Below are 14,419 nucleotides of genomic sequence, written 5' to 3' on the forward strand. Positions count from 1 at the left end.
GCTCTCTGGGCTCCTTTAAATCGGTGCTGAGCGTGAGGAAGGATACAGAGCGACGCATCGCGGGCTGGGCGCGGGCTCGGGCATGGGCATGGGCATCACCTGTTCCGAGAGGGGCATGCGCACTGCGAGGGCGCGGGCGAGGAGGCGGGGCGCGGAGGGAGGGGCGGACGGCGCCCGGCTGGCAGCGCTCAGACCTGCTTCTCCGCGGCTCGTGGCGTGAGGCGGCGTCGGGAGTTGTCTTCTGGAAAGGTTGCCTGGCGTTGTCCAACATGGAGGAGGCAGCGGGCTCTGGCATCACCTGCAAGCGGGACTAATCCCCGCCCGGCGCTCCGGGAAGCCGTGCCGGGTCCCGAGGCCAGGGACTCCGCCGCCCGCACGCCCCGCGGCGGACCCCGGCTCCGGGAGCGCCTCAGGCCGTGGGCTTCCTGGCGGGGGCGCAGCACGAGGAGGGAGAGCCGCGGCCCGGGGTTCCCCCGAGCCATGGGCAACGAGGCGAGCTTGGAAGGGGAAGGGCTCCCCGAAGGGCTGGCGGCGGCGGCGGCGGCGGCGGCCGGAGGAGGGGCCGGCGGGGCGGGGAGCCCCTTGCACACCGCGATCCCGGCCGGCATGGAGGCGGACCTGAGCCAGCTGAGCGAGGAGGAGAGGAGACAGATCGCCGCTGTCATGTCAAGGGCGCAGGGGCTGCCCAAGGGAAGCGTCCCCCCGGCCGCTGCGGAGCCGCCTTCCATACACAGGCACGCACAGCATGTTATATATGTCCGGGCATATTTGTACAGCTTTCCGTGCACATATGTGCCAGCACGGCGGTACATATATGTCGCCTTCGTTCATTTTATTCTCCTTAATGGGCTGGCGATTAAGAGATCATAAGCCTTCTGTTGGGCAGAATAAAAATGATGCATTAGAGAGTTTCTGGTGGGATAGTCAAGGGTTGCATTTTTGAAACTGTGATAATAGGTGGTGAATTTTGGCCTTTTGGAACCTTTTCCCTCTAGGGTGGCGTGGAGAGACGCCCTCCAGTGTTTTACTAATCTGGAAGTCTTCCATTAATACAAAACGGACGTGTTAGGAAATGGATAGAGGCGGGTGTTTACCTGTCTCCGTTTAAACCTCCTCAGTCATTTCGGGGTGTTTTTTTCCTCTGCGGATGACATCTAAGTATTTCTGTAACAATATCTTTAATTTCCCTGGAGGTGATTTGTCTTTCCTTCACACCCCATCCCCAGAGAAGAGCAGGAGCTGTTTAGGTAGAAGGTATAGCATGAATACACCTTTAATATTCAGTGAGGAACCCTGGAATATGTTGTGGCATTAAACAGATGGTTTGGTCACAGCAGTGCAGGTGCTGTACGTGTATTTATGAATTAGCATATGCTATTTTTTAAACCACTGCTCTTTTATAAGGAAAAGTGTCTTCCAGTTACGGAAGAACATATGAATTTGTGTTATCTTAAAATTAGTTTCCAATACCTACTTTTAAAGACAAAGCAAATAGCAACTTCCACAGGCATAGCGCTAATCTGTGGTTTTAACGTATTCATTTCCCTCTCTAGCCTTCCATTTTCCTCTATCCTAATAAATTAGTTCTTTTCTAATTAGACTACTAAGAGGGTATAATCATCTTGCCTGCCCTGCCTTTATTATTGTAAACAAACCCTTTAACTTTGCACCCTCCCCTACAAAACAGTTCTCTGTCCGTTGTTCTGAAACCATTCCTGCTTAATGATAACTGAAGGAAAACCTACAGTTTTCATCAGAAATACTGGAAATCTGAAAGATTTGGTTATAGGTGTAGACTCTTACTTTCTACTTCATAAAAGAAAAACACTTCAATTTAGAAACGATAATAGAAGTATATTCATATAATTTTGCCAAGTAACTAATACGTTTAATATAGAAGTGTAAAATGTTTTATGGATAGTGACAATATTTTTCACATAAAATCTTAGAATGCGTAAAATTTGTTAAGTAAAAATACTATTTTCTTGAAGTGAAACCAACACTAGTGAAACCTGGCTTTTTTTATATTTAATATGTTTTTCCAGGGTTTTAAACTAGTAACATATTGGGCTATCCCTTTGGTATAAAGCCTTTCTTATCCATTCCCTTAAGAGTACAGCTTATGATATGTACTGTTTTTCTCTACTGATTAAAGCTGACTTGGAAAAAAATTTTGAATGCTCAAATACTAGATTTTTATAGGATAATAATGAGGTAGAGTACTTGTATTAACCTTTTAGAAATACGTGGCAGCTCTTCTACAATTTTTTCTAAGAGGCACAAGCAACAGGTTTAGCATGCTGGCTACCAATACCAAAAAAAAGTAAGGTTTGATTTCTAAACTCCTTACTTCTGTTCATAGGGTAGCTGAAAAATACTGTTTCAGCCTATGAAATTATGGTGTTTTATGCAGTATTTGTATCAGATAAGAGATTTTGTGTCTGCTTATATTTTACTGAAAGATTTCTATAAAAGGTACGTAATTTTTAGAAAGTTATCCCCATATGCAATAACCAAATAAACACTTGATTTATCATTTAGATTTTTCAAAACATTATGTATAAGAAAGTATATCCAAATCATTTCAAGTTTTAAGAGGTTAGTGGTGTAAATTAGACACGATGGGGTTTGATTTATTTTTTTTTAAGAGAAATAAAATTTGAAAGCCCAGAGACTTCACCTTGTTAATTTTAACTGACTCATGGCAAATTATAGATGCTTCTCAGCCACAGGTGCCTAAGTTTCCTTGCCTCTAAGTATGGCCAGTAATACTCACCTTCCCTATCTTTTAGGGCCATTGTTGGAATCAATTAAACATTGACAGGGACATTTTTGTTTGGGTTTTAATTTAAAAGAGCCTTAAAAATAGAGTGGTAATATTAATATCAGCAGTGGATGGCAGTGGCAGTGATGACTGCAGACAAGTTGTATGTTGAATTATTCATTGTTTTGAGTAATTTTGATATATCTGTATTTTCTTACATATGAAGAAATCAATGCAGTATAGTGGAAATCCTGCCCATGCCCTTCTGCCAGGAGTTAGGACACCAGATTTCTGTGACTGACTAGTCTTAGGACCTAGAATTAATCTCTTAGCCTCTTTAAGCTGTAGTGTCCTCTAAATATGGAAATGAGTAGATATTCCTAAAGTTGCTTATATTTCATTAATATTATAAAATTTTGTGACTCAACACATCAAGTTAAGTGTCATTGCTTGCTGTGTTACATTAAAAATATTTTAGTATTCCAGCTGCTTTTATATTCTTAGACTTGAGTGCATGTTTTTCTCATTGGTAGCTGAAGCATTTTCTTTTTTCTGTTAACCTGTGAAAGAAAATTCTAGTATCGGGATGACAACAGTAAAATGAAAAGGGAGGTTTTATAAAACATGAGTGGTTACAGCTTACAAATGAAATGCTCCTGGATTTTTTGATTCATTGTAGACCCAGGAAATGCCATTTTATTGCTTGTTCTTCTCATTCTATTTAAACTACAGATGTGTTACGTGAGAAGAGCTTTACTGAAAAACACTTCTGCTTAGGAGACGAGTCTTTTGTAAGAATTCTGACTGAATCAGTAATTTTCTTTAGCATTCATTTAGGCCTCCTCTATGGGTAGACACCTCCACAACTGTTTTTCTTCCTAGAGCAGCAAGCCAAGTCCAGGTTCTAAAATGAGTGTGAAGTGTTTCCATTTATACCTCAGAGGACTTGTAGAAGAAGTTAAAGTAAAAATAATTCAGAAAACATTCATCTAGAGTGAAACAAGAACCTGAAACGTTCATTCATTTTTTTTTTACTCGTTATTCATTCATTCATTCATTCATCAAACAGTAATACTCATCTACTAGGTACCAGGTTTGGTTCTAGAGATGCAAAGAGGAGTGAAACAATTTTCTCTCTAGGAGTTCACAGTCCAGTACACAAGACACAGATTGCATTTTAGTCATTTTTCTTTTTAACAGAACAATTGTCGTACCAAAGAAATATTCACCAAAAGACCATAGTTAGCTAAGATACCTTTCTATTTTTGTTCGGTATTGAGACTTCATCTTCTCTTAATCATTGGTTTTCTACTCCTCACTCCCAGATCTCCATATTTTACATTTATTTTCATAATTATAACAACTAAAAGTAAGTTTAAGTTTTAGAGTAGTCTTTATAGATGTACAGGTATTTTCCTACAGGGGGATTCCATAGTATGATGCAACTTAATATGTATAAGAAGTACATGCAGTTACAATTTCTGATGCAAGTAGATTGCTTTAACATTTGGTGTTTACTGTTACCACAAATACTTGGTATTCCCAAAGTTTGTTTTTTGTTTTATACATATGTTGGATTAAGTGAAATAGTATCACAAGTTTAATACTGTTTTTGAGAGAGTACAACTTAGTTGAGGATACATTTTTTTTTGGTACTCTGTTTAAATATAGATTTCTTCAATAAAATACCTAAGTGATTACTTATAGGATAGTCACTTTTACATAGTCCCTAAGCATTCCTTTAGGCCTCCCCTTCACGGGAGTGGTAAACTTTATTAGTTGAATATAGAACATTTCTAGAGTGATGTAAAGATTTAAACAGTGGAACCTTTTGAAAATCATCTCTTTTAGGTTGTTCACTATGGCTCTTCTGCCTTCATATGGAAGGGAGCATGTAGAGACCCCCAAATGGAAATATGTAGCAGTGTGTTTTAAACAGTTGGCAGAATCAATTAGGGTAATAATTTTAGTTCCATATTTAAGTACAGGCTTCAGAGACATGGTAATATCTAAAGTGTGGTAACTTTTTCCCATAGGAAATTGCCTAAGAATTCTCCTTATTCAGCTTTTATTAGAAAATCAATTTCTGCGTACGATGCCATTTATAGATTATTTTCTTTCTGACCATTTGTTGTTTAGAAGTAACACTTCCTTGTTTCTTTCTACTACACCTTACACCTTACATCTTGATCTATACTGAGATTTCTATGTCATTAGAGGAAGTTCACAAACTTAATTCATATTAAGTATCAGATGACCTAAAATGAAAAAGTCCAGTCTATTAGCAGGTAAATTTTGATAAAACAAATTAAAACCTGTTATCATCATTTCATTTTTCAAATGCTACCAAATAACTCTGTTGCTCTTTTTTCTTTTAATTAAAAAGAAATGAATCTTCAAATCTTTTCCAAAATTCAAAAGTTACATATAAAAAATACTTATAATTTGATTTATTGTGTTGTTCTAATGCAACATGCTCTTATTAGTTGCAACTTTAACAGTAAAGGATAGCTTATTTAAAGATTAATGTGTTTGATATTTGGCCAAAAGTATATATAGGAAACAAGTATTTTAATTATTTAAACCATTGTCATTTAAAATTGATCATGTTTCCAAAACTTTTTAAAAATCTGTCTTGCATATTTGTCTATGAGTTAAAAGAAATCTTGCAGATTATTTGTTATATTTTAAGTCAATATCAATAATAAATATTACTAATCTAACAGTGGTAATAGTAAATGTCATAGAAAGCATTAAGAGATCATTATGTATTTTCTTCATCTTAGAAAAGTAACAACACTTTTCAGAAGTGAGGTCACAACCATCTTGTTGCTATTTGTATACCAGACTATGTCTGAAGATGCTTTAATCATCTTGTTACACTGAGAGGTCTCAGATTAAGAATGCTGTTGGAAAAACAATTGAATAATATAACACTATTCTTGAACAAGAAAAATGAAATTGTTTCTCAAAATTTCTAATTAATTAAAGGAGGAATCTTTATTCTATAAAGTTTAATAAAGGATAATATTTGATGGATATTACCTTTTCTGACAGAATAGGGTAAAATTGAATAGATTATCAATTTTATCAGAGTCCCAGGAAAGGCGTCCTATAACCTTTACTAGGCCCCCTGATGTCATGTTGCGTGCCTTATGTAGCTAATGTAAATTCTAGTTTTAAATAAAAAACAGAACAAAATACAGTTGCAGCAAACTCATTTTAAAATTAATACTCTCACTTCTTAGTATGCTAGGATTTTGGAGACTAACATTCTTTGCCTGTAACTTTGATACATCCTGTGAGCATGAATGTACTGGAACGTGGCATTGCGTGATTTGTTAATATATTTAAGTAGGCTTTGAGTATGACCAGACTCTATTAAGTGTAAGTGTAAATTATTTTTATTACGGATACTTTCTAATTAGATAGCTTAAGTTTTCGTCACCCATAGTATTGTGTTTTCTTCTTTTCTTCACTTCCCTGTTGAAAACCTGTACCCATGTAAAGAAAGTAACCAAGATAGTGAAAATTTTATGATCACTTACAGGATGCTATAAAAACAGATTCTGATTATAGTTATACATTCATAATTTTAAGGATAGTAGAAAATAAGAGCTTTTCAATATTATTTCGAGTTGTGATAATTTTCATTATTTTCACTTCTTTTTGTTTCATTCTTCTAGGAAACAAGAGTTGGACAGTAGTCATTCTCCAAAGCAACCAGGAAAACCGCCGGACCCTGGGCGTCCAGTTCAGCCTGGCCTCAGTAAAAGTAGAACTACAGACACTTTGAGGTCAGAGCAGAAATTGCCTGGAAGGAGTCCTTCCACTATTAGCTTGAAAGAATCAAAATCCAGAACTGACTTTAAGGAAGAGCACAAGTCTAGTATGATGCCTGGCTTCCTCTCAGAGGTTAACCCTTTAAGTGCTGTCTCCTCTGTTGTAAATAAATTCAATCCTTTTGATTTGATATCAGACTCTGATGCCTCCCAGGAGGAAGCCACCAAGAAACAAAAAATAGCTCAGAAGGAACAAGGAAAACCTGAAGGAATCACAAAGCCTCCGTCACAGCAGCAGTCACCCAAGTCAGTTCCTAAGCAGCCAGGACCTGTGAGGGCCCCGCTTCAGCAGGATGGCTCTCCCAAATCTGTATCTTCTCAGCAGCCGGAACAAATTAAATCGCAACCTCAAGAAACAGGAAAGCCAACTCATGCTCCTCAGACAGACCCGGCAAAATTGCCACTTCAGAGAGATGCAGCCAAGCCTCCGACTAGACAGACAGACACAGTAAGGGGAGAATCGGTTAAACCCTCACTGCAGAGCCCATCCAAGCCACCTATTCAGCAAGTGAGTCCTGGAAAACCTCCAGCCCAGCAGCCTGGACCAGAAAAGCTTTCCACACCACAGCCTGGGCCTGCAAAGCCCTCGGCTCAGCAGCCAGGACCAGCGAAGGCCCTGGTTCAACAGCCAGGGACAGCCAAGTCCCCAGCCCCACCACCAGGGACCACGAAGCCTGCAGCTCAGCCTGGGCCAAAGACTCCTGCTCAGCAGCCAGGGCCAGCCAAGCCCCCAGCCCAGCAGCCAGGGCCACCGAAACCCCCAGCCCAGCAGCCGGGACCACCCAAACCCCCAGCCCAGCAGCCGGGACCACCCAAACCCCCAGCCCAGCATCCGGGGCCACCCAAACCCCCAGCCCAGCAGCCGGGACCACCCAAACCCCCAGCCCAGCAGCCGGGGCCACCCAAACCCCCAGCTCACCAGCCTGGGCCGCAGTCTCCAGCTCAGCCAGCGGGGCCTGCAAAGACTCCAGCCCAGCAGGTTGGGCCAGGAAAGACTCTGGCTCAGCAGCCAGGCCCAACAAAGCCCCCTCCTCAACAGCCGGGCCCAGCAAAGCCTTCAGCTCAGCAACCTACAAAACCAGTAAGCCAAACGGGAGCTGGGAAACCTCTGCAGCCACCAACTTTTCCATCTGCAGCACAGACTCCAGTACAAGGCCTCCCAAAAACCATCTGTCCTCTTTGCAATACCACTGAACTTCTGTTGCATGTTCCAGAAAAGGCCAATTTTAACACATGCACTGCATGTCAGACCACTGTTTGTAGCCTCTGTGGTTTTAATCCCAATCCTCATTTAACTGAGGTAAGTACATTTATTCATTGTATTCATACTCTGAGAGCGTATCATCATCTTTTGCAAATGATGCTTAGTTTATTTCTGATGTGGTTGGATGACACTGTTTACCTCTGCTTCTTTTCTTCTTTCCCTCCTTCCTACTTTCCTCTTTTTCTTCTCTGCCAAATGTACTTTGGAATGTTTCAGCATTTTCTCCAGTAATCATTCTCCAAAGTATCACCACAATTTCTGATAAATTTGACATGTAAAGGAAATTGGATTGATTGAAAGATGTCGAGTATTTATTTACTCATTGCATTCTGTGTGTGAGATCCACACTGTTATTTAGAATACCGTGATATTATAGTAACTTTTAAATTCATTCTCCTACCTGTCATGATAACTGTTGATAAAATATTCTTAAATGGGGGGAGGGTAGAGCTCAGTGACAGAGTGCATGCCTAGCATGCACAAGGTCCTGGGTTCAATCCCCAGTACCTCCATCAAAAAAGTAAATATACCTAATTACCACCCCCTAAAACCAAAAAAACAAACAAAAAAATTCTTAAATGGGATCATATTTGGGCTGGGAAAAAAAATGGAGTGTTTTCAAATTCTAAATACAATTATAATTTAAAATTGAGCACATTTTTTGAAACTGCACATGCCCGTTTCCTACCAGTGTCTTTGCTATAGCTTATGAGAGCATGCTTCCCTCATTAATTGAGTGGTTAATAACAGTATAAGTCAATTGATAAACTGAAGATGCCAGGAGAGCAGGTTCAACATTGATGGGTGTCTTCTAGGAATGATCACAGTTTGTATCTCCAAGTCTTTGCTTAAGCCTTCCTGACATATCAAGTTGCGAAGGGACCAGTAGTGACACAAATCAGCTCAAGGTAGTTGATTCTATTCAGGATAAAGAAGTGATTCTCAGCAAGTCAGTTAATGTCAACTCAGCACTTAAAGGTCCTGAATAAAAAAAGCATTTTAATAGGTGGATATTTGGGCACATTCAAGGGAGAAGGGACAAGAGATACTTAACAGCAGAAAAACTCATTCTTTGGATTTAAGAAATAATACAGTGAAGATGGGTTAATTATATGAATAAAATGAAAATAAAAAGGCTTAGTATCCAACAGAGTGTACTTTTGAAAGAGATGCAGTACCCCTACCCGATGAGAAGACACTGAACCCATTTAGTCCATCTGGAGAACAGCCATTAGTGGGCTGTGTGTGCGTTATGTCTGCGAACAGCCCAGGAAGGAATGAAGGCAGCAGGCAGTGAAGGATTATGTGACTTAAATATCCCTGCGGGAGGAGACTCGTGTACCCTTGTTGTAAATGAAATCTGGGTTCTGATAAAAGCAACGGTGATGATTATTGGTAGCTGTTACGTTAGTTTGGATCCTTACTGTGATGAAAGATAAAAATGATGTGCATTTAAAATGTGTCAACCTCTGTTTTTTTTTTTTTTCTGAAGTATCTTTTACTCTTTTAACCAGAAGTCACATTAAGTACTTTTAAAATAAGCCATACTTTAATGATACAATGGCTGTTAATAAGAACATTTAAGTTATGGAGGAAATCAGATTATAAATAGTTTATTTGGAACTTATACATATATTTTGGAATTTAGTTTATAATATATTTATATATTAGCTTATTTATATATTTTAAATTTTGATAAAGATATGTTTCTGCCCATAGTATACCATCTTGATAGGAATTTGCAGTAATAATGACTTCACACAGTAGATGATCAACTTATAAAATGTCATTTTTTTTTTGTGGCAACTTACAAGGCAGAAATATGTAGTTGCATGTTCAATCTGCTTTTATTATTTGAGTACCTACAATATAGATGGAATTTTACTACATGTTTGGTAGGATATAAAGTAAAATATAATGCTAGTCTTACCATGATCAGAATGTACTAAGTTAGAAAATACATGCATAAGGAAATATAATACGTGGTCAGAGGATAAAAGCTGTGAGAGAGATGAGCAAAAATTGTGAACTTCAGAGTGGGAAGTGCCATTTCCAGTGGGTGAGGTTAAGGAAAGCTTCATGGAGAAGGTGGCATCTGTGCTAGTTATGTAAGGATGGACATTATTTCAGCTGACGAAGGACATGAAAGGCAGTAATGATTTGATCTAAGACGTAGAGCCAGAATAATGCAGGGTGTGTTCAGGGAATCAGGGATGAATCTAGGTTGGCTGAAGTGTTGGGAAAGAAATGGGCAATGAGATTGTAAAGAAGGTGAAGTCAGATTTTGGCCTTCCACATGAGTTGGTTGCAGTGAGCATTCTGCTTTAAGAAACTTACCTTGATTAATGTAGTCATGCGTTCAATCCTGCATTCATTTTACGAATGTGTGTCAGATGCCTAGTTGTGAAATACCAGCAAGTATTTTGATAGAATCAGGTATTTGTTAGATGTGGAGTCTTCCATCAACCGGAAAATTAGGGAAATAAACATTGTCTGTGGGGATATCACAGATTATCTTCATGGAAACAGAAGTATTTGAGCTGGAAATGTGAAGAATAGTTAAGAACTTGGACACACATGACAGGAGTTGGGAATATGGGAGCAAGTAGAGGGCCTCACTGGCTGAAAAAAAGAAAGCATCCCCATTATTGATGAGATAAGCTTGGGCAAGTCATTGACATCTTCCATAATGATGATGCCTTTTGAATAATGGAGGTGATAACATGCTTTCTGCCAAACACATTGGGTTGTTAGGAGGATTAACTGAACATTTGTATGAGAGGTATTTTTCAATATATGAAGTGCTTCTGAAGTTGGAATATAATGCACCGTGAATAATCTAAATATTTTAAACAGAGTTGACTTTTAAATTACTCTCAGATTGTTTTCTGCATAGATACAGCCGCATAAATTGTTGGGTTCTGAGGTAACAGTCAAAAGTCGCTTGATGTACAGTATTAATAGCAACATTTCATTTTCAGTTTCATTTTTGCCCCTTTGCCCCATAAATTAGTATATAATCCTAATTTTTATTCTGCACTCTAGAAAGACATCTTCCCTAATTGTGTCCACCAAGTGGCCGGTTACTGAAACTCTTGAATTATCAGGAGGTCAGAGTTGAAAAGTTAGAGCTCTGGATAGAGGCTGAGAGCTTTGTTTCAAGAGATAATAAAGGTGAAATTTTGGGGATGATCACCACTTCTGGACTGTTAGGCGTATCTGTGAGAAAGTAAGCTTCTCTGCATCTTCCGAAGAGGATGTAGCACTATGAATCACGTTGTCCTCAGATACTCTGATTGAGCAAATGGTTCCTCCACACAGGATGGAGACTGAGGCTGGACACTGTGTAGTGCTTTAATTTACATGAATTTATTACTTTCAAGTTTGCATTTGTAAAGTAATTCTCTGTGTTATTACTTTTATAATCTATTGGGTAAAATAAAATCTTGGTCTCTTGTATCACTCCTTGAAAACACCAGGAGAATTTCTGATACTTTTTGTTGCAAACACAGAATTATGACTATATTTGCTTATGCACATCCTGGCTTTTAAATGACTACCAGGTCTGAGGAGGAAGGACTGGAGAGGTATCGACGCTCAGACACAAGCTTTAGGGAAGGGGGCTTTTACTTCCCTAAGTAAATATGCCAGCTCTGCTTCCCCCCTGCCCACCTGACACACATACACACATCCATACACATACACACCAACACACACATACCTTAGATGACCCAAATATCTGTGTGAAGAGGATGGCATTTAAATTACCTGTCTTCTCTGGTGGCTTTCAAGATGTGTGCTGGCTCCAAGCCTAGACTTTTGATGCCAAGAAGAGCTGATAGCTTTGTCTCTTCTTGCTAGTCCATTAATGGAATTATTCACAGCAATACAGGTTCACTCTTTGGGTTTGTTTCCTGCCACAGACACTGAGCATTTGCTTTATAATTAGTAACAGAAGTGTTTCTTGTTTTTGTTGATTTTCTTTATCTATTTTGATGTGTAGCTTGGGGCAAGTTAGATTTAGGGAGAGATTTAAAGACTTCTTTGTAATGTCTGAGAATTCTCCTGGCTCTTATGAAATTTTGTAATATATGAAATCACTTGTCATTTTTTCGAATGTTGATAGTGAACTACATGTTAGTGATGAAAGTGGATTTAGGTGTTTTTTTTTTAAGTCAAATTATTTTTGATCACGGTCCATATAGTAGTCAGTCTCCTGGCTGAAACTAGATATTTTATTTAACAAGAACATGGCCATCTCTCATGAGCTAAGAAACCCCAAAAAACAAATGCGTAGACTTCCATATAAACTCTCTCCACTTATTAAAAAACAAAAAAACAAAACAAAACAAAAATTGACAGAAATTTTCCAGGTTGGCACAGTGACTTAACTGGCCACCTCTTAAGATGGAGCGGGCTTCTGCTTCTAGTAAGAAACTTACGGTGGGAAATCTGTTAAGAAAGTAGTAGAGCTATGCCGAGTGTCAGGAGGCTGGGACCTGTGGGGAAGGAAAGCCAGTCAGACATTCGTGATGGTGGAGCAGCAGAAGGAACTTTTAGAAGAGGGGTTTTGCTCATCTTAGTTACTTGCTGTTTTAGCACAGAGGTGTTTTGTCACCCTGACTTATAAACAAAGATAGCAACACAGTTCCTCTTAAAGAGATGGACTGAGCACACATGTGTTCATCTCCTCTGTAGAGGTCCCACGTTAAAAAGATCGAAAGTATTGTAGTTCTGTGTACCTCAGTATAAGAAATGAATAAATGAAAACAATAATAAAATAAAAAGTACTCATGAAAAGAGAAAGTGTGATAGGAAGTTCCAGAAAATGGGAAAGACCACCAGTAACATCAATTGGCAGGTCGAAGTATCCCTAGAAGATAGAAAGTAAATGGAAGGAGGTGACGGGAAAAGGGCTGCGGAGACCACCGTCAGGTGGCTGCCGGAGGGAGCCTCTGTGAAGCTCTAAGCTTGACGTCAACAAATAAGAAAGTTATAGTGGGTTGTGGGTAGTCACCACGTAATACAGCAGAGGACTGCAGGAGGAACACTAGGACAAGTGGCCTCTTGCCTCATCTCCAGTGGAAGATAGTAGGTAGGGTAGGGAGAGGCTTTATTTTTCTTCCCCTCAGGCAGAAGCCAAAGAAATTTCCAAATGAATAGATAAACTGCCTGAGGAAAGGCCCTCAGGAGAAAGCCAGGGCCTTGCAAAGAAGATTAGAGGAGGTAATGCTCCTCTCCTGCAACAGAGTGATAGAGGGGAGAACATGCACAAATAAAATGTACTCAGCAAGGAGTCTGAGGCACTAAATCTGTTACCTTCTCAAGCTGCCCTTACTTTGGACACTGGCCCTCTGCCATGACGTCTCCTTTCATTCGAAGGAGAGCACTAATGGGGAAGCAGAACCATCCATAAATACAGAAAAACCTCTGTTGGTTACTGATCCTAAATAATGGAGACATTCACTGTAAATGAGTGGTTCGAAGAGACTAGCTTGACGTTTTAGCAGTAACACCACATGAAGGACATAGATGAACTAGTGAAAAACAAAACACCTCACCTCATAGGAAAGAGTTTACTCAGGAAATACAAAGAACTTGTAAAAATTTGTATTATTCCTGAGAAATACTTAAGAGGGTCATTCAAATTTCATTCAGATTTCAGTGGGCAGATTGAGGGTAAAAGTGGGCCCAGTTGATGTTCTGGGAAAGAAAAACCTAGAATTTTTCCAGCTTGTGTAGCAAGTTAAGTTACTCACTTAACTGAATACCTATATTTCAGGCACTGTTCTAGACTGTCCTAGATATGAGTGAACAAAATAGACAAAATTTATTTTCTCAAGGAATGTGCATTCTAGTAAGAGTGGCAAATAAAAACATAGTGTGACAGATGGTGCTGAATGCTAGGGAGAAAAATGAAGTAGGTGTAGGTGAAGGTTACAGCGTGGGCCAGGAGAGGGATGGTGATGTGCTTTGTTCCCTCACTCCCTTTCACTGGGGATTAGAGAGTCTGGGAGTTGATGGATGACTTAGGAATCTGGAATTCTTAGTGGTGACTAAAGTCTAATTTGTGTGCACAGTGATAACTGAAGTTGTGGTTTCAGAGGGTGGGGGATAAGAAAGGAAAAGGTGAGAATGTACCCAGGAATGTGTAGAATTCTGAGATTCCACTCTTTACTCCTTCCTGTGATGATGTGGAGGCTGGGGAATGACCATATTATCTTCCCTGTAGGGAGCTCATTTTAGACTCTTTCCCATGGACCTGTAGACGTTTCTGAGGAAGTGGCTTTCTGAAACTGAGCTCCCTTGGGACTCTGGGAGCTCTGGGGCTCTAAGAGAAATATTAAAAATCATGGAAATTATATAGGTCTAATAGGGGCTCCAGAAAGAAAGAACCAAGACTAAGGAGACCAGCTCTAGAACTTTCCTCTGAGCCAAAGAAAGATGGAAGTCGTCAGATTAACCAGACCCACCAGTGGCCGAGTAAGAATAATAAAATGTCTGATAGATACACCCTGGTGAGATAATCAGGTTTCCAAGGATAAGGAG

At 39.7% G+C, this 14,419-nt stretch overlaps 1 protein-coding gene across 2 annotated transcripts in view; it reads left to right on the forward strand.

Annotated features, from left to right (window-relative positions):
• The first annotated feature begins 219 nt into the window (after positions 1-219).
• The window catches only part of PCLO (piccolo presynaptic cytomatrix protein), a 304,808-nt gene continuing 290,608 nt past the window's right edge, over positions 220-14,419 (forward strand). For both annotated transcript variants that reach the window (XM_072965118.1, XM_072965119.1), the window contains exons 1-2: positions 220-734; positions 6,451-7,906. In XM_072965118.1, the coding sequence (XP_072821219.1) occupies positions 481-734; positions 6,451-7,906 (1,710 nt within the window). In that variant the 5' untranslated portion in view covers positions 220-480. The remainder of the gene's footprint in view (positions 735-6,450; positions 7,907-14,419) is intronic.

Source organism: Vicugna pacos, chromosome 7, assembly GCF_048564905.1.
Source record: "Vicugna pacos chromosome 7, VicPac4, whole genome shotgun sequence".
Lineage (NCBI taxonomy): Eukaryota > Metazoa > Chordata > Mammalia > Artiodactyla > Camelidae > Vicugna > Vicugna pacos.